At 41.9% G+C, this 24,559-nt stretch overlaps 1 protein-coding gene across 8 annotated transcripts in view; it reads right to left on the reverse strand.

The window, feature by feature from the left end:
• Positions 1 to 24,559, reverse strand: part of LOC105480624 (SET domain containing 2, histone lysine methyltransferase) — a 152,977-nt gene that overhangs the window by 23,310 nt on the left and 105,108 nt on the right. For 5 of the 8 annotated variants that reach the window (XR_011620032.1, XM_071091569.1, XM_071091571.1 and 2 more), the window contains 4 exons: positions 22,544 to 22,727; positions 16,909 to 17,578; positions 5,273 to 5,407; positions 769 to 908 (listed from right to left, as the gene is read on the reverse strand). Coding sequence is in view for 6 of the 8 variants with exons in the window: in XM_071091569.1 (XP_070947670.1) it covers positions 769 to 908; positions 5,273 to 5,407; positions 16,909 to 17,578; positions 22,544 to 22,727 (1,129 nt within the window). In the remaining 2 variants the exon portion in view is untranslated. Of the gene's footprint in view, positions 1 to 768; positions 909 to 5,272; positions 5,408 to 16,908; positions 17,579 to 22,543; positions 22,728 to 24,559 lie in introns of those variants that run through there. The other 3 variants (XM_071091572.1, XM_071091568.1, XR_011620033.1) reach the window with 2 other exon arrangements.

A 24,559-nucleotide genomic window follows, 5' to 3' on the forward strand; every position in this document is an offset into this window, starting at 1 on the left:
TCCCAACACTTTAGGAGGCCAAGGCAGGTGGATCACCTGAGGTCAGGAGTTCGAGACCAGCCTGACCAACAAGGTGAAATCCCATCTCCGCTAAGAACACAAAAATTAGCCAGGCATGGTGGTATATGCCTGAAATCCCAGCTACTGGGGGAGGCTGAGGCATGAGAATCACTTGACCACGGGAGACAGAGGTTGCAGTGAGTCGAGATCACACCACTGTACTCCAGCCTGCGTGACAAAATAAATAAAATAAAAATACACTAAAACGGCCGGGCGCGGTGGCTCAAGCCTGTAATCCCAGCACTTTGGGAGGCCGAGACGGGCGGATCACGAGGTCAGGAGATCGAGACCATCCTGGCTAACATGGTGAAACCCCGTCTCTACTAAAAAATACAAAAAAAAAAAAAAACTAGCCGGGCGAGGTGGCGGGCGCCTGTAGTCCCAGCTACTCGGGAGGCTGAGGCAGGAGAATGGCGTAAACCCGGGAGGCGGAGCTTGCAGTGAGCTGAGATCCGGCCACTGCACTCCAGCCTGGGAGAGAGAGCCAAACTCCGCCTCAAAAAAAAAAAAAACCACTAAAACAAATAAAAAAAGAACCAAAGTCTAAGGTCTAAAATACATTTAAGATGTAATTCTGGAAATCCAGCGCCTTCAAGTGCAGTGAACAGCTAATGACAAGAAGTTTACAACTGTAAAACTCCCCTTATAGTGGCAACTTCTTTGATCAAGTAAAAGTAGACATGGGAATGCCCATACAGCTCTTCTTACCTTGTGATCACATGGTAGTAATAAATCTTCCCTTCTGGATCTCGGGCTGTCTTCCAATTGGGAGGTAAGACAATGGTTTTTGGTTTGGGTGGAGAGGGGGGCGGCAGATCCAAGAGATTATTTGTCACAACCATTTCAGACTACAAAGAAAACACACACATTTTTGATCAGTGATATCTCTCTTAATCTGGCTGAATAGGACAAAATAGTCCACTTAAATATGCAAAAATGGGCCGGGCGCGGTGGCTCAAGCCTGTAATCCCAGCACTTTGGGAGGCCGAGACGGGCGGATCACGAGGTCAGGAGATCGAGACCATGCTGGCTAACACGGTGAAACCCTGTCTCTACTAAAAATACAAAAAACTAGCCGGGCGAGGTGGCGGGCGCCTGTAGTCCCAGCTACTCGGGAGGCTGAGGCCGGAGAATGGCGTGAACCCGGGAGGCGGAGCTTGCAGTGAGCTGAGATCCGGCCACTGCACTCCAACCTGGGCGGCAGAGCGAGACTCCGCCTCAAAAAAAAAAAAAAAAAAAAAAAAAAAAAAGCAAAAATGTACATCTACCTCCTCTTAAAAAAAGGATAAAGGAAAGGTACAATCTAGGAAATAAGGGACAGTATATATAAAGAGTTTTACAGAGTTATCAGAAAATTGACAGTTGGCTCTAAGTTTACCATCCAAAATACCATATTAAAAAACAGCCAGCAGTTTATCATATAGAGCAGCATTTTTCAGCTTTAAAACACCAATTCTAAGGCACATCAACTGCTGGATGCCAATTAACTAAATGGGCTCCAGAAATATCTTTATCTGAAAAAAAAAAAAAAAAAAGAAAAACCAAAAAAACCCCTGAGAAGCAAATATGACAGAATGTTAACATTTATCCATTATATTTTTTCTGTACTTGAAACCTCAAAACTATAAAATATTAGTGCCACATTCTGAAAAACATAAAACCCTCAAAATCACTTATGGACTGATTTTTGTTTCCCCAAAACATGTATGTTGAAGCCCTAATCCTGCTGTGACTGTTATTGGGACACAGGGCCTGTAAAGAGCTAATTAAGATTAATGAAGTCATAAGAGTGAGGACTTTATCTAATAGGATGGTGTCCTTATTAGAAGAGAAGTCGGCCGGGCACGGTGGCTCACGCCTGTAATCCCAGCACTTTGGGAGGCCGAGGTGGGCGGATCACGAGGTCAGGAGATCAAGACCATCCTGGCTAACACAGTGAAACCCCGTCTCTACTAAAAATACAAAAAAAAATTAGCCGGGCGTGGTGGTGGGCGCCTGTAGTCCCAGCTACTCAGGAGGCTGAGGCAGGAGAATGGGGTGAACCCAGGAGGCGGAGCTTGCAGTGAGCAGAGATCGCGCCACTGCACTCCAGCCTGGGTGACAGAGCGAGACTCCTTCTTAAAAAAAAAAAAAAAAAAAAAAGAAGAGAAGTGACACCAGAGGACACTCGCAGAGAAAAGCCATATACAGCAAGAAGGTAGCCATTTACAAGCCAAGGAGATAGGCCTCAGGAGAAACCAACACTGCTGACACCTTGATCTTGGACTTCCAGCCTCAAGAACTGTGAGAAAATTTCTGTTATTTAATCCACTCACTCTGTGGTATTTTGCTACAGCAGCCCTAGCAGACTAGCAATCACAAGAATATATACTCGTTCCTTCTTTCAAGCCTATTAATGAAGAATACTTTTTTCAGCTTTACCTTTACTTGCATAGTTAAAGAGGAACCTGAAGACCCCAGGCTCAGATAAAATGTGTTCACTTTTTAAGCAAATATGGGTCTTTGAGCATTCTTGCTTTGTGTATACTCTTCTTTACTCTTATTTCACCTAGCTGGGGTTTTTTGGCCCAGCTTAAGTTTCAATTCCTCCATTAACCCATCCTTTAGCTTATAAAGTGACCTCTTTTCCCCAAGCTTCTGTGTCACTTAATATTCTAAACCATTTATATCTTAATAGTTTAAGGCAAAAAAGAAAAAAATATATATTCCAAACCATTTAGTACTTATTCCCAACACAAAACTCTATTTTTAGTGTAGTCATCATTTTCTCTTGTGACCATCATCTCTCTCTTATTTGAAAGATCAGCTTTAAGAATACAAATGGAAACTTATTTATGTTTGTATTAAAAATGCCTAGTCAGCCGAGCACAGTGGCTCATGCAGTCAGGAGTTTGAGACCATCCTGGCCAACATGGTGAAACCCTGTCTCTACTAAAAATACAAAAATATTAGCCGGGTGTGGTGGTGTGCACTTGTAATCCCAGCTATTCAGGAGGCTGAGGCAGGAGAATTGCCTGAACCTGGGAGGCGGAGGTTGCAGTGAGCTGAGATCAAACCACTGCACTTCCTCCTGGGCAACAAAGCAAGACTCCATCTCAAAAAAAAAAAAAAAGCCTAGAAGGGCTCAACTCATAACAACTACTCAAACATCTGCTCTAAGTACGCATTATCTTATTGTCCTGTTGTTTCACATACAGTATTTTTAGTCCATCTTCACTAATCCTGTCTAAAGCCACCATCAATTGCTAGATTGCTATGAGAGCTTTCTCCAGAACTGTCAGTGTTCTAAAGTGCTGATTTGACCATGCTATTCTGTTTAGTTTTTCAATTGTTTCCCATGCCAACCTCTTATTTTCCACTTTATCTGAAAACAACAACACCACTTTGAGATTTCACCATATCCTCCTACATATGTTGCAGAATACCAAAAGCTTATCTTAATATTAAACATTGTATAAAATTTTTTTTAAAAACATTGTACAACATGTATAGTGAAGTATATCACACAATTCTACATGCCTAGTCCATGGTGACTAGTACAGTATCATATTCTAGTACAGGTTAAGCAGCCCTAATACAAAAATACAAAACATCTTGAGTGCTGACATGACACTCAAAGGCCATGTTCAAAGGAAATGCTTATTGGAACATTTCAAGTTACAGATTTTCAAATTAGGGATGCTCAAGCGATAATTATAATGCAGATATTCCAGAATCCATAAAATTCTGAAATGTGAAATACTTCTGGTCCCCTGAAGCTCAGATAAGGGATACTCAACCTGTAAGTGGTAAATACTAATAGATAGCTGGTCTAGAAAATTATTACTTCGGCCAGGTGCGATGGCTCACGCCTGTGATCCCAACACCTTTTGGGAGGCCTATGCGGGAGGATCATGAGGTCAGGAGTTTGAGACCAGCCCGGCCAACATGGTAAAACCCCGTATCTAAAAATACAAATATTAAGGTCGGGCGCAGTGACTCACGCCTGTAATCCCAGAACTTTGGGAGGCCAAGGTGGGCAGATCATGAGGTCAGGAGATTGAGACCATCCTGGCTAACACAGTGAAACCCCGTCTCTACTAAAAATACAAAAATTAGCCGGGCGTGGTGACAGGCACCTGTAGTCCCAGCTACTCGGGAGGCTGAGGCCGGAGAATGGTGTGAACCCAGGAGGCAGCGCTTGCAGTGAGCCGAGATCGTGCCACTGCACTCCAGCCTGGGTGACAGAGCAAGACTCCGTCTCTTAAAAAAAAAAAAAAAAAAATTAGCTGGGCACAGTGATGCACACCTGTAGTTCCAGCTACTCAGGAGGCTGAGGCAGGAGACTCACTCAAACCCAAGATCGTGTCACTGCACTCCAGCCTAGGCGACAGAGTAAACAACAACAACAAAAAAAGAAAATTATTACTTCAAAAATTCATAGCAAAATATAAAAATACAAGGTCAGGGTAAACAACAAATAAAAAGGATCCTAGGAGCTTTTTTTTTTTTTTTTGAGACACAGTCTCTCTCTGTCGCCCAGGCTGGAGTACAGTGGTGCGATCTCAGCTCACTGCAAGCTCCACCTCCCACGTTCACGCCATTCTCCTGTCTCAGCCTCCTGAGTAGCTGGGACTACAGGTGCGAAGCAAAATATATATTAACAGAACTATATATTCCACAGAATTAAAAATTTTTTTTTTTTTTTTACAAAATGGTTAAGTTCATGCCCTCAGGGTGCTCAGGTGAATTTGGTGGCTATCCAAATTTAAAAACGGGCCGGGTGTGGTGGCTCATGCCTATAATCCCAGCACTTTGGGAAGCCGAGGTGGGTGGATCACCTGAGATCAGGAGTTCAAGACCAGCCTGGTCAACACTGGAAACTCTGTCTCTACCAAAAATACAAAATTAGCCGAGCGTGGTGGCGCGCACCTGTAATCCCAGCTACTCAAGTGGCTGAGGCAGGAGAAACGCTTTAACCCAGGAGGTGGAGGCTGCAGTGAGCCAAGACTGTGCCATTGAACTCCAGCCTGGGTGACAGAGCGAGACTCTGTCTCAAAATAAGTAAATAAACAAACAAAATAAAAAAAATTTTTATTTATAAATAAACAAACAAAGAACATGTGAAAAAGAACCCAAAAATAAAACCCGAAACCAAACCAAACCAAAAAGAAAACCTTCTAAAGACAAAGTAGACAGTCAATGAGTTTTAACAACTGGAAATATTTCTTACTGGCTGCAAGGGCTGAGGCTGTCCTGGTGCAACTATTGTAGTCACTGCTGCGGCTGGCTGTACCACTACTCCTTGTGGATGAGCTGTGAAAATCTGTTGCCCCTGGATATACTGAAGACTTGGCTGGGCATAACTCTAAAAGATAAAATGAAGAAATCAATAATTTAAACTTTTGTCACTTTAATAAACAGACTGACTTCCAAGATGGCACAATCTTAAAGATATACCCATAACATTTTTAAATTTTTTAAATATATATTTGGACATAAATGTGTAAAACAATTTTTTTGTTTCAAACACCAAGGTTTCTGTTTTGACTAATTCCCTCTTCATTTACTTAGATTTTACTTTATCATAAGAAAATAAAAAACTTTTTTTTTCTTTTTATTGTTCATAGAAAGTCTCCAATTGTTTAGCTTTCAATGACATTGGAATGACATTGAAAATTAAACAGACAGTTTCTATAAGCAAAAAACAATGAAGTGTTGCTCCTGGGACATACAAGAAACAATGCCACACTGCTCTGAAGGAAGTCTTTTGCTACCAACTTGTAATAACAGGTTGTTTGGACCAGAAAAGGTCAAAGGGTGTGAATCATTGTAAATAAGATGATCAAATTTTAAGCTACCTTTTGTGTTAGCTTTTTGTAGTCTTCTATAATAAAACTCCTTGGCAGAAAGACAGCAGAATCAATGCATCTGAAATTCTCACCACACACTAACTTATACAGTATTCTATAATACAAGAAGCCCCTTAACATACATCATCTCATTTAGTGCTGACCACCATCAAAACCAAGTACTGCCTATACCTGGAGTTTCATAAGAAATAAGTACTATACTAGGGCTTATACCTACTCTGTAATTATTTCTCAAGCATAGAAAATCTGCTTAAAGAAGAAGAGGTGGCTAACCCGGTGAAACCTCATCTCTACTAAAAAATACAAAAAAAACTAGCCGGGTGAGGTGGCGGGCGCCTGTAGTCCCAGCTACTCGGGAGGCTGAGGCCGGAGAATGGCGTAAACCAGGAAGGCGGAGCTTGCAGTGAGCTGAGATCCGGCCACTGCACTCCAGCCTGGGACACAGAGCGAGACTCCGTCTCAAAAAAAAAAGAAGAGGTGACAAGAAGACTGAAAAATAGCCTTGCTGTCCTAAGAGGTGGTGACTGCTAAGGAATTGAATAGACATGTATCCTGTACTTAAGGAGAGATTTTGCTCCTATGGACTGAGATTCTAGCAGGTAAAATGATTCTGAAACATTAAACGGTAAGTACTCAAAATATAAAATATAACTCCAAATGATACCAGTAAAAACTCAAGTAGTCTGAACAGGCAATGCAGCTACCTAGCAGGTTTCTGGATGAGTAATTACTGACAGGACACAGGAAAAAGGAAAAGAATACCTAATCTGGTATTCTGGATCAGCTTAATCTACTCAGATAATAAACCAGACTGAAAAACGTTAATTGTTAAGGCAGAATTATCATCAGAATAGTATCACAAAGCCTGAGAGGAAAATGTACAGTCATGTACTGCTTAACAAGGGGGTACTTTCTGAGAAATGCATTGTTAGGAGATTTCATTGTTGTGGTAACATCATAAAATGTACTTTCACAAACCTACTAAGTGTATGAGGTACTTACATATCATACAGTGTACTTCACAAATCTATTAGATACCTGGGCTTATATGGTATAGCCTGTTGTTCCTAGGCTACAAACCTGTACAGCACGTTTCTGTAATAAAGACTTGTAAGCAATTATAACGTAACAGTATCTATGTGTCTAAACACATTTAAACATGGAAAAGGTACAGTAAAAATACAGTATAAAAATTTTTTAAGCCGGGCACAGGGGCTTACGCCTGTAATCCCAGCACTTTGGGAGGCCAAGGTGGGCAGATCACGAGGTCAGATCATCGAGACCAGCCTGGCTAACACGGTGAAATCCCATCTCTACCAAAAATACAAAAAATTAGCCAGGCATGGTGGCAGGTGCCTGTAGTCCCAGCTCCTCAGGAGGCTGAGGCAGAAGAATCACTTGAACCCGGGGTGCGGAGGTTGCAGTGAACCAAGATGGCGCCATTGCACTCCAGCCTGGATGACAAAGCGAGACTCCATCTCAAAAAAAAAAAAAAAAAAAATTTAAATGGTACACCTGTATAGGACACTAACCATAAACAAAGCTTGCAGGACTGGAAGTTGCTTTGAGTAAGTGAGTGGTGAGTGAGTGAATACGAAGGCCTAGGACATTACCGTACACTACTATAGACTATAAACACTGGGCTATATAAAGTTAGGTTACACTAAGTTTATTTATAAAACGTTTTTCTTTCTTAATAAATTAACTGTAACTTATTATAACTATTTTACTTTATAAACTTAAATTTTTTCAACTTTTTAACTCTTTTGTAACACTTATCTTAAAATACAAACACATTCTACAGCTATATAAACAACCTCTTCCCTGGTTCATGCAATTCTAGAAGGAATCTTGCTCTGTCGCCAGGCTGGAATGCAGTGGTGCAATCTTGGCTCACTGCAACCTCCACCTCCTGGGTTCAAGCGATTCTCCTGCCTCAGCCTCCCGAGTACCTGGGACTACAGGTGCATGCCACCACGCTCAACTAATTTTTTGTATTTTAATAGAGACGGGGTTTCACCATGTTGGCCAGGATGGTCTGGATCTCCTGACCTTGTGATCCGCCCACCTTGGCCTCCCAAAGTGCTGGGATTACAGGTGTGAGCCGCCACGCCCGGCCTATATATTTTTTTAAATAGAGTCTCGTTCTGTCACCCAGGCTAGAACGCAGTAGTGTGATCATAGCTTACTGTAGCCTTGAACTCCTGGACTGAAGCAATCCTCCCATCTCAGCCTCCCAAGTATGTGCTACCATGCCCAGCTAATTAAAAACAAATTTGTAGAAACAGGGTTTCGTTATGTTGTCTAGGCTGGTCTTGAACTCTTGTGTTCCAGTGATTCTCCTGCCTTGGCCTCCCAGACTGTTGGGATTACAGATGTGAGACAACACACTGGGCCAAATATTTTCTTTACTTTTTTTTTTTTTGAGACAGAGTCTTACTTTGTCACCCAGGCTGGAGTGCAATGGCGTGATCTCGGCTCACTGCAATGCAAGCTCCTCCATTCTCCTGCCTCAGTCTCCGAGTAGCTGGGACTACAGGCACGCACCACTACGTCCGGCTAATTTTTTGTATTTTTAGTAGAGACAGGGTTTCACCGTGTTAGCCAGGATGGTCTCAATCTCCTGACTTCGTGATCCGCCCGCCTCGGCCTCCTAAAGTGCTGGGATTACAGGCGTGAGCCACCACGCCCGGCCCAAATATTTTCTTTGTATCCTTATTTTTATTCTATAAGTTTTTTCTAAATATATATATATATATATATATATACTTACATATATAAACTTATAAGTTTATATATTTTTACATCTATTTATAAGCTTTTCTTATATATATAAACTTACTCTATAAGTTTTTCCCATATATATATATGGGAAAAACATACAGTTTGATAGAGGAAACAGGACCAAGTATTTGATAGATCAATAAGGTATCTATACTTTACAATAATCTTTTTTTTTTTTTTGAGACAGAGTTTCGCTCTTTTTGCCCAGGCTGGAGTGCAATGGCGCGATCTCGGCTCACCACAACCTCCGCCTCCCGGGTTCAAGCGATTCTCCTGCCTCAGCCTCCTGAGTAGCTGGGATTACAGGCATGTGCCACCACCCCGGCTAATTTTGTATTTTTAGTAGAGACGGGGTTTCTCCATGTTGGTCAGGCTGGTCTTGAACTCCCGACCTCAGGTGATCCACCTGCCTCGGCCTCCCAAAGTGCTGGGATTATAAGCGTGAGCCACCGCACCCGGCATATACTTTACAATAATCTTATTGTATATTTCAAAACAGCTAGAAGAGAATAATTGAATGTTTCTAGCATAAAGACAAATATTTATGGTGATGGATATCTCAATACACTGATTTTTACTAATTATATGATTATCACATGTACCCTGAAAATATGCACACCTATTTGTATCAACATAAAAAAACAAAAACTAAGACATAAACACACACATTACCCTACGCTTACACAAAGTCAGGATCATCAAGATGTCACAAGGCCAGAAGAATTTTTCACCTCCATAATAATTTTACGAGGATCACTGTCATAAATGCCATCTGTTGTTGTCCAAAATGCCATTGCCTGGTACATGATTGTATTTATGTACAGGTTGAGCATAGACATTTCTGATTTCCCTAATCAGAAATCCTAAATGCTATAAAATATGAAACTTTTTGAGTGTCCACATGGTGCTCAAAGGAAATACTCACTGGAATACTTTGGATTTTGGCTTAGGGATGCTCAATCACTAAGTATATATAATGTAAGTATTCCCAAATCTGAAAAAATCCAAAATACAAAACACTTCAGGTCCGAAGCATTACAGATAAGGGATACTCAACCTGTACACATTTTCTCTCTCTCTTTTTTTTTTTTTTGAGACAGAGTCTCGCTCTGTCACCCAGGCTGAAGTGCAGTGGTGCGATCTCAACTCATTGTAACCTCTGCCGCCTGGGTTCAAGCAATTCTCCTGCCTCAGCCTCCTGAGTAGCTGGGATTACAGGCGTGCACCACCAAGCCCACCTAATTTTTTTGTATTTTTAGTAGAGACAAGGTTTCACCATGTTGGCCAGGCTGGTCTTGAACTCCTGACTTCAAGTGATCCCCACACCTCGGCTTCCCAAACTGCTGGGATTATAGATGTGAGCCACTGTACCTGGCCTATTTTCTTATCCCTCTACTCATACCATGTGCAAGTGACCATATTCTCTTGCCATGACCATTATTTGTCTCCCTACTTTTTTTTTTTTTTTCTGTGACAAGGTCTCACTCTGTTACCGAGGCTGGAATGCAGTGTTGCCATCGAGGCTCACAACAGCCTTGACCTCGTGGGCTCAGATGATCCTCCTGCCTCAGCCTCCTGAGTAGCTGGGACTACAGGAGCATGCTACCACATCCAACTAATTTTTCTATTTTTTGTAAAGATGAGGTTTTGCCATGTTACCCAGGCTGATCTCAAACTACTAGGCTCAAGTAATCCTCCCACCTCGGCCTCCCAAAGTGCTTAGATTATAGGCATGAGCCACCATGCCTGGCCAGTCTCCTACTTTTGCCCTTGACTCCTGCAATCTCTTTTACCCAGAGCAGCCAGTAATCCTCTCAAAACATCTCAGATCATGCTTTATTCACTTCTAACTACTTCAGTGGATTTCCACATTACTCAGTCTAACAGCCAAAAATCCTCTTAAAGCTCCTCCTAAGACCCTATTGTAACTTCTTTGACTTCATTTCCTACTACTGGTACCTTCACTTACTTGGAATAGAATAGATTTCATAATTACCTCACATATTCCGAGTGTGAACATTTAATATTCTGATATTCTGATTTTATAAAACAAGAAAAAAGCTAGTTCAAACTCTAATTTTGGGGGAAAAAAAAAAATTCACCACGATAAAACATGTTATTTCTAGAGTCACCAGGAAGTCAATCATCCAAATGTACAATAGAAAACTGCTACTATTTTGGAGGACAAAATTTCTTTGGCCATCATTGACAATATATTCATGAATAATTTTTCTGACAAGATTGGATGTTTAAGTAAGGCTCATTATGCAGACACTAGTATTTGATTCATATGGAATAAAGCTGTGGTTTAGAAGACCACTTCCAAATGCTGGCTGGGAGATAACAACAGCAGTATCTACTTATTTTTTAAAAAAAGACTTCTAGGCTTTTAACAGTATGAATTTGGTTTCTATAAACCAAGAAGGGAAAGCGATTTGCAGTATGACTGGAATAATGCAGAAGATATACACGTTTGTGAGACATGTACATATTATCATGTGACTTATCTATTTGCTAAGGAAAAAACTACATGAGATTTTTGTTTTATTTTTTCTGAATCACAGAAAAACATGAATGTTTGTTTTTCTGTACCCAGGCTGGAGTGCAATGGCACAATCTTGGCTTACTGCAGCCTCAACCTCCTGTATTTAAGCAATCTTTCCACCTCAGCCCTCCCAAATAGCTAGGACCACAGGCATGTGCCACCACACTCGGCTAATTTTGTTTACTTTTTGTAGAGACAGGGTCTCACTATGTTACCCAAGCTGGTTTCAAACTCCTGGGTTCAAGTGATCTTCCTGCTGCAGCCTCTCAAAGTGCTGGGATTACAGATGTGAGCCACCACGCCCGGCTGAAAAACCTGTATGAGATTTGAAGAGCACGCTCATTCAAATGACTTAAAATTACACAAATGAGGCCAGGCATGGTGGTTCAAGCCTGTAATCCCAGCACTTCGGGAGGCCGAGGCAGGAGGATCACCTGAGGTCAGGAATTCGAGACCAGCCTGACCAACATGGCAAAACCCTGTCTCTACTAAAAATACAAAAAATTAGCTGGGAGTGGTAGTGCACACCTGTAATCCCAGCTACTAGTGAGGCTCAGGCAGGAGAATCTCTTGAACCTGGGAGGCAGAGGTTGCAGTGAGCCGAGATTGCGCCACTGCACTCTAGCCTGGGTGATAAGAGTCAGACACTATCTTGAGCCGAGATTGCGCCACTGCACTCTAGCCTGGGTGATAAGAGTCAGACACTATCTCCAAAAAAAAAAAAAAAAAAAAAAAAAGAAGAAGAAGAAAAAATTTTACAAAAATGCTAGTTTCTCAAATATATATCCGCTAGAAGTATCTTTCAACTGTGACTTTTTTGGGGGACGGAGTCTCGCTCTGTCTCCCAGGCTAGAGTTCAATGGTGCAATCTTGGTTCACTGCAACCTCTGCCTCCCAGGTTTCAAATGATTCTCCTGCCTCAGCCTCCCCAGTGGCCGGGATTACAGACACCCGCCATCATGCCCAGCTAATTTTTGCAGAGATGGGGTTTCACCACATTGGCCAGGCTGGTCTTGAACTCCTGACCTCAGATGATCCGCCCACCTTGGCCTTCAAAAGTGCTGGCATTACAGAAGTGAGCCACCATGCTGGGCCTAAAATGTGCTTTTTTTTTTTTTTTTTTTTTTTTTGAGACAGAGTCTTGCTCTGTCGCCCAGCCTGGTGTGCAGTGGCGTGATCTCAGCACACACAAGCTCCGCTTCCCGGGTTCTTGCCATTCTCCTGCCTCAGCCTCCTGAGTAGGTGGGACTACAGGGGCCCGCCATCATGCCCGGCTAATTTTTTTTGTATTTCTAGTAGAGATGGGGTTTCACCACGTTAGCCAGGATGGTCTCGATCTCCTGACCTCGTGATCCACCCGCTTTGGCCTCCCAAAGTGCTGGGATTACAGGCATGAGCCACTGCGCCCAGCTAAAATGTGATTTCTTTTTTTTTTTTTTTTTTTTTTTTTTTTTTTTTTTTTTTGAGACGGAGTCTCACGCTGTTGCCCAGGCTGGAGTGCAGTGGCGCGATCTCGGCTCACTGCAAGCTCCGCCTCCTGGGTTCACGCCATTCTCCTGCCTCAGCCTCCTGAGTAGCTGGGACTACAGGCGCCCGCCACCGCGCCCGGCTAATTTGTTGTATTTTTAGTAGAGACGGGGTTTCACTGTGGTCTCGATCTCCTGACCTTGTGATCCGCCCACCTCGGCCTCCCAAAGTGCTGGGATTACAGGCTTGAGCCACCGCGCCCGGCCTAAAATGTGATTTCTAATGGGAATTACAGAATAAATCTAAGAAGGTCCAATAGGTTTTAGAGGGAAAAATACAATTTTTCTGTCACCACTTCTAGAAGAATAAAAAATCATTAAATTACTTTATATCTGAATCACTTCACTTTATATTAGGTCAGTACAAAAGTAGTTTTCACCATTTTTCACAGTAAAAGCCATGACTATTTTTGAACCAACCTAAAATGAAAAATTACAGTCTAAGCACTCAAACTCTTGAGATGTAATTTAGAATAACTCTGTGAGAATAAGTCACTTATTAGTGTCACAAGACCACTACAAATTACATGACCTCTGTTAAAATTGAGCTTTTCTGTTTAGTATGCAGTTGTGTAAAAAAAATCAGTCACCTCTGATAACACAATTGCTCCAAATATTAAAGATACCGAATATGTAGATACACAGACATAAATGTATATTATATCATGTTACATATTACTTCACCACCAAGGTTATCACAGCTTGTGAACTCTGAGTAGCCATGCTGTATGGTTAACACTACACTGGGCTTCAACAACACAGACTTCAAGGCTCCTAGAGGTCAGATTTTTAGGGCCAGACACCAGAAGGATGAACATGACCATATGTTATTTCTTTTTTTTTTTTTTTTTTGAGACGGAGTCTCGCTCTGTAGCCCAGGCTGGAGTGCAGTGGCCGGATCTCAGCTCACTGCAAGCTCCGCCTCCCGGGTTCACGCCATTCTCCGGCCTCAGCCTCCCGAGTAGCTGGGACTACAGGCGCTGCCACCTCGCCGGGCTATTTTTTGTATTTCTTAGTAGAGACGGGGTTTCACCGTGTTAGCCAGGATGGTCTCGATCTCCTGACCTCGTGATCCGCCCATCTCGGCCTCCCAAAGTGCTGGGATTACAGGCTTGAGCCACCGCGCCCGGCCGACCATATGTTATTTCATAGCCCATTACTGTCAATAATTTCCCCTCAATACTATTAAGGTAACTATGTGTATAACTGTAAGTAACCATCAAGGTATATGGTGCTTTGAATCTATCATTATTAATATCCCTTATCTTATGCAAATCAAAACCATCCTGAGGCATTCTGTTCATTTTATAGATGAGAAAACAAGGACTCAAGAATATTAATGCCTGTTTCTAGGATGCACAGTAAACGATAAACCAGGACTCGAAACACACACTAACAATATATTCTATGATTCTCAATACCCCAAAGCCCAATATCATCTGATCAACTAATCTCACACAGGAGGAATGGAAAGATAGTTGAACCATCACAGCCCATTTACCTACTACTTAAATACACACAAAGTAGATTAGGGAATCAGTAAGTACTTCTTGATAGGGACAGACTGAAAGACTAGAAGCGAGTAAATTGTGATGCTTGGCTCTTATGACTAACAAATAAACCCAAAATAATTTTTTTTTCTCATTGGGAAGGAATAAATGGATTTAATTTTATAATAAAAACCATATGACCAGTGAGCTCTTTACTGTCTTTAATGGATACCTTTCATTGCTGTTGCTTAGACTCTAGTGCTAAGACAGGACATATTTCAGGATAGGAATAAGGAGAGATGTAAACCATTTTTACGGTATCCCTGACACATATTTTTAGGGAAAAACTCAAAACTAATGGCTTGGCCAAGAAAGAATATGGCTCATATCCAAGTCAAATTGACAGTAAAACAAAACCAAAACCCAAAACATTCTGTAGGAGGCAGAATTAAACATACCCTCTCCCTACACACACACCCCCACAAAATTCATACCTGATGACCAATAACGCCCATATTTTCACTAGCCTTCTATAACAATGTAACAGTCATTTTAAACCAAACAACAAACAAAAAGCAGAAAAAAACTATAAGCATGTTTAATGGAATGCTATTTATAATTATGAAAAATAATTTTCCATTTAAATGACTACCCCCAGTGAAGTGGATGACTATATAATAGGGTATTATACCCATTAAAACATTTATGTATGTGTATATATATGTACACACACATATAGTACAATAGTAAATAATTTGAAAAAGTGGTTACGAATCATTTTAAGGAATTGAGTCAAATCTCTTTCCCCTACTCCAAGATCCCACCACAGTGGTCCCCATACTTATCCCCTCTGGCTCCTCTTAAATAAAGTCTGACTTACTATCTTAAAAAAAAAAATCATTTTAAGTAGGAAAACGTGATATAAAAAACCTCAAGTCAAGACAAATATATAAAATATATAAAACGTGCTTTAAAGGATCATAAAAAATGAAAGTAGTTAAAACAGTTAGGGTTTTAGTAATTAAAGCAGGATACCTTGTCATGGCCATTTTAACAAATGTTTTAAATACAGCTTCATTATGAAAACATGAACAGAAGTAAAAATTACTGTTTAATACTACGTATTATGTGCCGGAAACATTGTTGGGAGTCTTTAACATCCACAATACTTCATTTTTAAGTGGCAACAAGGAGTGCTGGGAGAGAGACAGAAATGCGGTGATGATAATGCTTTGAACATTTTTGTGTCTACAGCTTTAAATGTACTGCTGGCCAGGCGCAGTGGCTCATGCCCGTAATCTCAACACTTTGGGAGGGCCAAGGTAGGAGAACTGCTCTAGGCCAGAAGTTCAAGACCAGCCTGGGCAACACAGTGAGACCCCATCTCTTTAAAAAAAATTAGCAGGGTACAGTGATGCACATGTGTAGTCCCAGCTATTCGGGAGGTGGGAAGATCACTTGAGCCCAGGAGTTTAAGGCTGTAGTCAGCTATGATCACATCACTGTACTCCAGCCTGGGTGGCAGAGCAAGACCTAATCTCTTAAAAAAAAAAAAAAAAAAAAAAAAAAGTTCTGCCGGCCAGGCGCAGTGCCTCACGACTGTAATCCCAACACTTTTGGGAGGCCGAGGTGGGTGGATCACGAGGTCAGGAGATGGAGACCATCCTGGCTAACACGGTGAAACCCCATCTCTACTAAAAATACAAAAAAATTAGCCAGGCATGGTGGCGGGCACCTGTAGTCCCAGCTACTTGGGAGGCTGAGGCAGGAGAATAACATGAACCCAGGAGGTGGAGCTTGCAGTGAGCGGAGATCACGCCACTGCACTCCAGCCTGGGCGACAGAGGAGACTCCATCTCAAAAAAAAAAAAAAAAAAAAAAAAAAAAGTTTTGCCTTGTATAATTAAAAAAAAAAAACAAAACTTGATTTTATTTATTTTTTGAGATGGCATCTCGCCCTGTTGTCTAGACTGGAGTACAGTGACACTATCTTGGGTCACTGCAACCTCTGCCTCCCGGGTTCAAGTGATTCTCCTGCCTCAGCCTACCAAGTAGCTGGGATTACAGGCATGAGCCACCATTGCCAGCTAATTTTTTGTATTTTTTAGTAGAGACGGGGTTTCACCATGTTGGCCTGGCTGATCTCAAACTCCTGACTTCAGGTGATCTGTCCACCTCGGCCTCCCAAAGTGCTGAGATTGCAGGTGTAAGCTACCACGGCCTGGCCTGACCATGATTTTAGAAAACACAAAAATATTACCATGATGAAGGGTTCTCCCTTGGCAGAAATAGAGGCCTGCTAACAACGGTGTGAGTAAGTTGGAAAGTGAATCCTCTATATCTAGTTCAGCCTTCAGATGATTGCAGCCATGACTAACGGCTTGACTGTAATTTCATGGAAAACCCTGAGCCAGATCCACCCTGCTAAGCTGCTTCTGAGTTACTGACCCATGGTAACTGTGAGAAAATACTTACCTATTGTCTTAGCTGCCAAGTTTTGGCAATATTTCACACAATAGATAACCAATACATATAAAGTTCATCAACATATGCAAGTAGTCCATGGTAGGACTTCCTCCCCTGTACCAGATTTAACTAACATCCCATGAACAGACCATAAAGCAGAAAAGCGAAGTTTCAGAATTAGTTACCTGTACAATTGGTGGAGTTGTCTGTGAATAAGGTGATGTCACACCATAGACTGCTGGACATGTCTGTCCTTGATAATATATGGTTGCTTGAGACTGTGCAGGAGAGTACTGCTGCTGTACACTGACAGACTGCTGGTTTGAATCCCAGACACTGTAATTCTGTCCCTGAACTGGGCCGGGGGCCGGCACTGGCAAGACAGCAACGCTGGAGTCTTGGTGTACTACACCTTCACTCTGGGCCACATACTGGGAACTGGAAACTTCCACAGAAGCTGCCACATGTGGCACCACTGGTACTGGTGGTGGGGCAGAAAGGGGTTCTGTAGAATGTCCCACCATGGGCTGAGCATGATCATAAGGAGCTGGAGAACACACTGGGTCCATGCTGGGTGTGGGCAGGAGCACCTTTCCAGCATTAGGGTTGCTGGGATCCACATAGGCCTGCATGGGATAACCTGGTGGGTAACCAGCAAAGGGATGATGTGGGGCATTATAACCAAGAGAGTCATAGGGCAGTGGTGATGTCATTCCCAGGTTCTGCATCTGTTGCTGTTGTTTCTGAGCCTCCCGTTGAGCCACCTCTTGCTCAAACAACTTCCGGCGTTCCTCTGTAGAAAGTTTATTGCGGTCTTTAATTCGTACTTTCTTTTTAGAAGTTGGTGTATCATATCTAGAAAGAAAATAAGGACCACAAAAAGTTTCTCCCTAAATCACAGACATAATCAGAGCACTAGTAAGTATTATGTCACTCATAACTAAACCACTAACCACACCAAACCCTATTTGGCAGTAGTTTAAAACTATACTCAAAATTACTCAGCTTGTCTTGCAGACAGAACAGAATCTCAAGGAACTGATAATGAGATGAAAATAATTTCATCTCTTTCCTTAGGTTTCTAGAATTTTAAGATTATAGATAGATATAGCAACCTATTCTTTATAGCTGGGGACACTGCTATAATCACAAATTCTAAAATTAAAAAGCAGAATAAGTGTCATAAATCAAGAAATAATCCAATACTCAATCCAATTTATTGTCCCTAAATTCCACAGTATGGTCAAGCAGGAGATCAGATTTGAAGAGAAATACTTGAAAAGTAACCTTCAAATTCAAAAGTCTAATGAATTCCAACTAGGAAAAGAAAAAGAAATCCTCATAAAAACATACAGTAGAAAGCCATATACAAAGAGAACATCTTAAAAGTAGACCAAGAGAAAAGCCAGATTAGAGAAGGATGAAAATTAGACCAAGTCTCACAAAACCAGTTAAGGGAAGCCAGAAAACTGAAGAATAGAGTCAGAATGTTGAGAGAAACTATTTCCCCCAAAAAACTTTCTTTCAAATATGAGCGAGAGGCCAGGCATGATGAGGCGGGCAGATCAACTGAGGTCAGGAATTCAAGACCAGCCTGGCCAACATGGTGAAACCCTGTCTCTACTAAAAATACAAAAATTAGCTGGGTGTGATGGCGTGTGCCTGTAATCCCAGCTATGCAGGAGGCTGAGGCAGGAGAATCGCTTGAACCCGGGAGGCAGAGGTGGGAGTGATCTGAGATTGTGCCACTGCACTCCAGCCTGGGCAACAGGGCAAGACTCCGTCTCAAAAAGAAAAACGGAGAATATTCACATAAGACTTGTACATAGCAACAATATTCACAACAGTCAAATGTCTCTGAAATTATGAATTTATAAACTATGGTACATGAATACAATGGACTACTCAGCAATAAAAAAAAAAAACCATTGAGACACATAATAACACAGATGAATGAATCTAAAATGCAATATGACAAGTGAAAGAAGGCAGATTCAAATGCTATATACTATATACCACTTTTTTGACATTATGGAGAAGACAAAATGAGAGGGTCAGAAAGCAGATCAGTGGTTGCCAGCAGTTAGGGATGTGGAAGGGACTGACTACAAAGGGGCACAAGGGAATTTTTTTTTTTTTTTTTTTTTTTGAGACAGTCTTGCTCTGTTGCCCAGGCTGGAGTGCAGTAACATGATTTCTGCTCACTGCAAGCTCCACCCCCAGGTTCACGCCATTCTCCTGCCTCAGCCTCCTGAGTAGCTGGGACTACAGGCGCCCACCACCACGCCCAGCAAAATTTTTTTTTTTTTTTTGTATTTTTAGTAGAGACAGGGTTTCACAGTGTTAGCCAGGTTGGTCTCAATCTCCTGACCTCGTGATCTGCCCGCTTTGGCCTCCCAAAATTCTGGGATTACAGGCGTAAGCCACCGCGCCTGGCCTTTTTTTTTTTTTTTTTTTTTTTTTGAGAAGGAGTCTCGTTCTTGTCACCCAGACTGGTGCACAATGGTGTGATATCGGCTCACTGCAACCTCCACCTCCCAGGTTCAAGTGCTTCACCTGCCTTAATCTCCCCAGTAACTGGGATTACAGGGGCGCATCACCATGCCTGGCTAATTTTTGCATTCTCAGTAGAGACAGGTTTCACCATGGTGGTCAGGCTGGTCTCGAACTCCTGACCTCAAGTTATCCACCTGCCTCAGTCTCTCAAAGTGCTGGGATTGCAGGCGTAAGTCACTGCGGTTGGCCAGGAATTTTTTTTTTTTTTTTTTTTTGAGATGGAGTCTTGCTCTGTCACCCAGGCTGGAGTGCAGCGGCGTAATCTCAGCTCACTGCAGCCTCCGCCTCTCGGGTTCAAATGATTCTCCTGCCTCAGACTCCTGAGTAGCTGGGACTACAGGCACGCGCCACCACACCTGGGTAAGTTTTGTATTTTTGGTAGAGATGGGGTTTCACCATATTGGCCAGGTTGGTCTCAAACTCCTGACCTCATGAGTCACCCACCTTGGCCTCCCAAAGTACTGGGATTACAGGTATGAGCCACCATGCCTGGCCGGGAATTTTTTAAGGTGATGGAAGTGCTCTGTATCATGCTTGTGGTGGTGGTTACAAAACTGTATGCATTTTATTTATTTATTTTTTCAGACAGTCTTGCTCTGTCACCCAGGCTGGAGTGCATGGTGTGTTCTCAGCTCACTGCAACCTCCGCCTCCTGGGTTCAAGCGACTCTCATGCCTCAGCTTCTCAAGTAGCTGGGATTACAGGCGTGAGACACCACGCCCGGCTAATTTTTTGTATTTTTAATAGAGACAGGGTTTCACCATGTTGGCCAGACTGGTCTTGAACTCCTGACCTTAGGTGATCCGACACCTGACCTTAGGTGATCTGACAGCCTCGAGACCCAGGAATTCAAGACCAGCCTGGGCAAAATGGCAAAATTCCGTCTCCACAAAAAAACAAACAAAAAAATCGGGTGTCATGGTGCTTCCTTGTAGTCCCACCTACTGGATGGGGGCTGAAGTGGGAGGATTGCCTGAGCTGGTGCAGGTAAAGCAAGGCTGCAGTGAGCCATGATCATGCCACTGCACTCAAGCCTGGACAACAGAGTAAGACCCTGTCTCAAAAGAGACCTAATTAGACAGAGATAAGCATACCCAAAATTGTATCAATGTTAAGTCGCTACAGAATCATCTCTTTGGTGGGTAGGGTTCTAAGGAAGCAGATTCTAAAGAAGAATAAAAGTCTGAGAAAAGACAAGATTTCCCAGAGGAAAACCAAGAAAGGGGTAGTGTTTTGCTATGAAAACCTAATGGAAGCTACAGTCATCATGAGCCCCAGAAAAAGGTCTTCCCATATATGAAAATTTGTGGGAGAGAGGCAGCACTGCAGACAAGTGAAAAGGATGGGTTTTCCAGTAAATGGTGCTGGGACAACTGGGTATTAGAGAAAAATAAAACTGAATCCCTCCCTTATAATATATACAAAAATTAATTCCATATGGATTAAGGATTTAATTCTCTTAAAATACAAAAAAAATCTCCTCCTCAAGGGTAGGGAAGGATTTCTTAAGACACAATAAGCAAAAACCATAAAGAAAATATACCACATATGATACATTCAGCTAAATCATAAAATTCTATTTATCAAAAGGTACAAAAAGAGTCAAAATACAAGCAGAAAACTGGGAGAAGATACTTGCAACAATTATCACCAAGACAAAACTATATTTAGAATATAAAGGACGTATACAACTAAAAAAGACAAATAATTAAATGAATGAACAACACATATAAGATAGTTCACAGAACAGCCGAGTGCGGTGACTCATGCCTGTAATCCCAGCACTTTGGGAGGATAAGGCGGGCGGATCACAAGGTCAGGAGATTGAGACCATCCTGGTTAAAACAGTGAAACCCCGTCTCTACTAAAAATACAACAAATTAGCCGGGCATGGTGGCGGGCGCCTGTAGTCCCAGCTACTCGGGAGGCTGAGGTAGGAGAATGGCGTGAACCCAGGAGGCAGAGCTTGCAGTGAGCCAAGATCGCGCCACTGCACTTCAGCCTGGGCAACAGAGCAAGTCTCCGTCTCATTAAAAAAAAAAAAAAAAAAAAAAAAACTTCACAGAACAGGAAACAGAAATGGCCAATACAAAGCTATAGTAACCAAAACAACATGGTACTGGCATAAAAACAGACACATAGATCAACAGAACAGAACAGAGAATGCAGATATAAATCCATCCATGCCGGGCGCGGTGGCTCAAGCCTGTAATCCCAGCACTTTGGGAGGCCGAGGCAGGCGCATCACGAGGTCAGGAGATCGACACCATCCTGGCTAACACGGTGAAACCCCGTCTCTACTAAGAAATACAAAAAACTAGCCGGGCGAGGTGGCGGGCGCCTGTAGTCCCAGCTACTCGGGAGGCTGAGGCAGGAGAATGGCGTAAACCCGGGAGGCGGAGCTTGCAGTGAGCTGAGATCTGGCCACTGCACTCCAGCCTGGGCGACAGAGCGAGACTCCGTCTCAAAAAAAAAGAAAAAGAAAAAGAAAAATAAATCCATCCATTTACAAACCAACTGATCTTCAACAAAGGCACCAAGAACTTATAGTGGGGAAAGGACAGACTTTTCAATAAATGGTGCTGAGAAAACTGGTTAACTACATGCAAAAGAAAGAAATGGACAATAAATATATGACAAGATGTTCAATCTATTTAGTAATCAGGGGAATGCAAATAAAAATCACATTACATACCCAGATAGTTTAAAACTAAAAAATTCTGCCAACTGCAGTGTATAAATGCTTTATCTCAATTTTTTAAAAAGCAAATTTAATTTAAAAGGAACTTCTCTGGGATAAATGTTTTCTAGCCTCCAGTAAATGATTACATAGTTTGTTTTTCTACCAGCATAACAAGAGAGCTTCTGACTAGATTAAAAATCAGCATTTTAATTAGTATGGCACAAAACTCACAAGAAAACAAAGTTCTGGCCTTTAAAGAATCACCATTATCTCTGAATACTTATCTCCTACCAACCCCCATTGCACTTGAAAGAACAAATCTTTGGCTCCCAAAATGACATTTAAATATTATCAAATAGGAACCATTCAAGAACCAAAACCTATTAATCTTCACAGCTACTACTACTGTCAACAGAGAATCTATCTTAAGATTTATCAGTAAAGTTGTATACTCACTCATCAAAATGTAAATACTAATTCCAAAAGTCCTTGGTGTTCAAAATCAGCAGTATATGACTTGGGTACTTTTTAACTTGCTCAAAACAAAAACAAAAACAAAAAAACTCACACAGGCCATTTACCTGTCATCTGGCCTTTTTGTTCCCCGCTCATAGGCAGAAGGTGGTGGTGAGAGGGAGCCTCTTCGTTTCCTTTTCTCTTTATTTTGAGTTTGCTTCTCTGGGTCTCTCTCTCTTGACCTATTAGGAGTCTTTGGGGCAGGTGTTTGATCTCTGAAGCCAACAGCATCCCTTCCTCGTTCAGCTGCTAAGAGAAAAGGTTGTTTTTGTTGTTGTTTTTAAGTTTATTTGGTGGACTTTTCTCCATCATGACAATATATCAACTGTATAATAAAACTTCTATCCAACAAATGTATCTATGGACTCCTCCCTCATATACCCAGTCCTGAATTTGAATGAGATACAAGGTCTTATGTCTGTGTTTACTCTATTCACTAAAAGTCTCTTTCAGAAATGCCCTTTTTGTCTCTTTCCCACCAAAGACTCAGTCTAAGCTGTTAACATTTCTAAAAGTTCTGTGGGCACATGCATGCAAGATATTCCCATTACATTTAGCAAGGCAGTTTACTTGTCAGTTAAAAAATGTAAAAGCCTTCAACTACCCTATAACTCTTCATATTTATAATCTACAGAAAAGCAGCTCGATGTCCTAAGCATAAGAACCTCAATGAGAAAAGTCTAATTTTTTTTTTTTTTTTTTTTTTAAAGGTACGCATGGTGGCTGTAGTCCCAGCTACTTAGGAGACTGAGGTGGGAGGATCGCTTAAGCCCAGGAATTCAAGGCAGCAGTGAGCTATGATTGCACCACTGCAGTCAAGCCTGGGCAAACAAAGCAAGACCCCATTTCTTAAAATTAAAAGAGTGGATTACCAAGCAACATTTTAATGAACTACAGTTATCTCTCGGTATAAATTGGAGACTGGTTCCAGGAACCCCCTTCCCTCCACACCAGAATCTGTGTATACTCATGTCCCACAACCCACCTCACAGAACTCACATATACAAAAAGCTGCCCCTCCTTATAGGCTGGTTTCATATCTTATGAATACTATATTTTCTATGCAGATTTGGTTGACAAAAAAATCCACTGTATATGTGGACTTGTGTTGTTCAAGAGTCAAAGGTATAACTATAAAAGAAAAATATCTCAAACTCAGGTGATAACTTTGGAAGTCATCTAAAGCCAGAGAGCCACATCTTAAAAAAACATAATACCAGGCTGGGCATGGTGGCACACACCTGTAGTCCCAGCTACTTGCAAGAGGCTGAGGCAGGAAGACTGCTTCAGCCCAGGCATTCTAGGATGTAATGAACTCTGTTTACACCACTGCACTTCAGCCTGGGCAACAGAGCAAGATCCTGTCTCTTAGAAAAACAAACCAACAAACCAAAAAATCAGATGCCAGCTTCCTATTCAAAGATGGTATTAATAACCTTCTTAATTTACAGTGTCTCTCTTTACCTAGAATGGTTCTTAATCTCACTGTTTTCACTTACCCAATTCCGTTCCGGTGCTCTCCAAAGCTGTCCTAAGTACTACTTTTCACTGATCACACCTCCTAGTTTCTCATCTCCTTAAGAAGTCTAAATCTCGGCCGGGCGCTGTGGCTCACACTTGTAATCCCAGCACTTTGGAAGGCCAAGGCGGGCAGATCATGAGATTAGGAGTTCGAGACCAGCCTGGCCAACACAGTAAAACCCCACCTCTACTAAAAATACAAAAATTAGCTGGGCATGGTGGCAGGTGCCTGTAATCCTAGCTATTTAGGAGGCTGAGCAGGAGAATGGCTTGAACCCAAGAGGCAGAGGTTGCAGTGAGCCAAGATGGTGCCACTGCACTCCAGCCTGGGTAACACAGCTAGACTCCATCTCAGGAGGAAAAAAAAACCAACTAAATCTCACCACTAAACATTTCAGTATCAGTTGACTGGCATAATATGTTGTTGCTTTGTGTATGTTAGTATTGCTCTCTTATTGAGAATTTCTCTCATAGGACAAGGAAGAGTCTCAATAAACATTTACTGCTTTTTCTTTTTCTCATCTCATAAAAATGTGCTATGGGTTGTTTTACTCCCTCAG

This window comes from Macaca nemestrina, chromosome 2 (assembly GCF_043159975.1).
Source record: "Macaca nemestrina isolate mMacNem1 chromosome 2, mMacNem.hap1, whole genome shotgun sequence".
In the NCBI taxonomy this organism is placed as follows: Eukaryota; Metazoa; Chordata; class Mammalia; order Primates; family Cercopithecidae; genus Macaca; species Macaca nemestrina.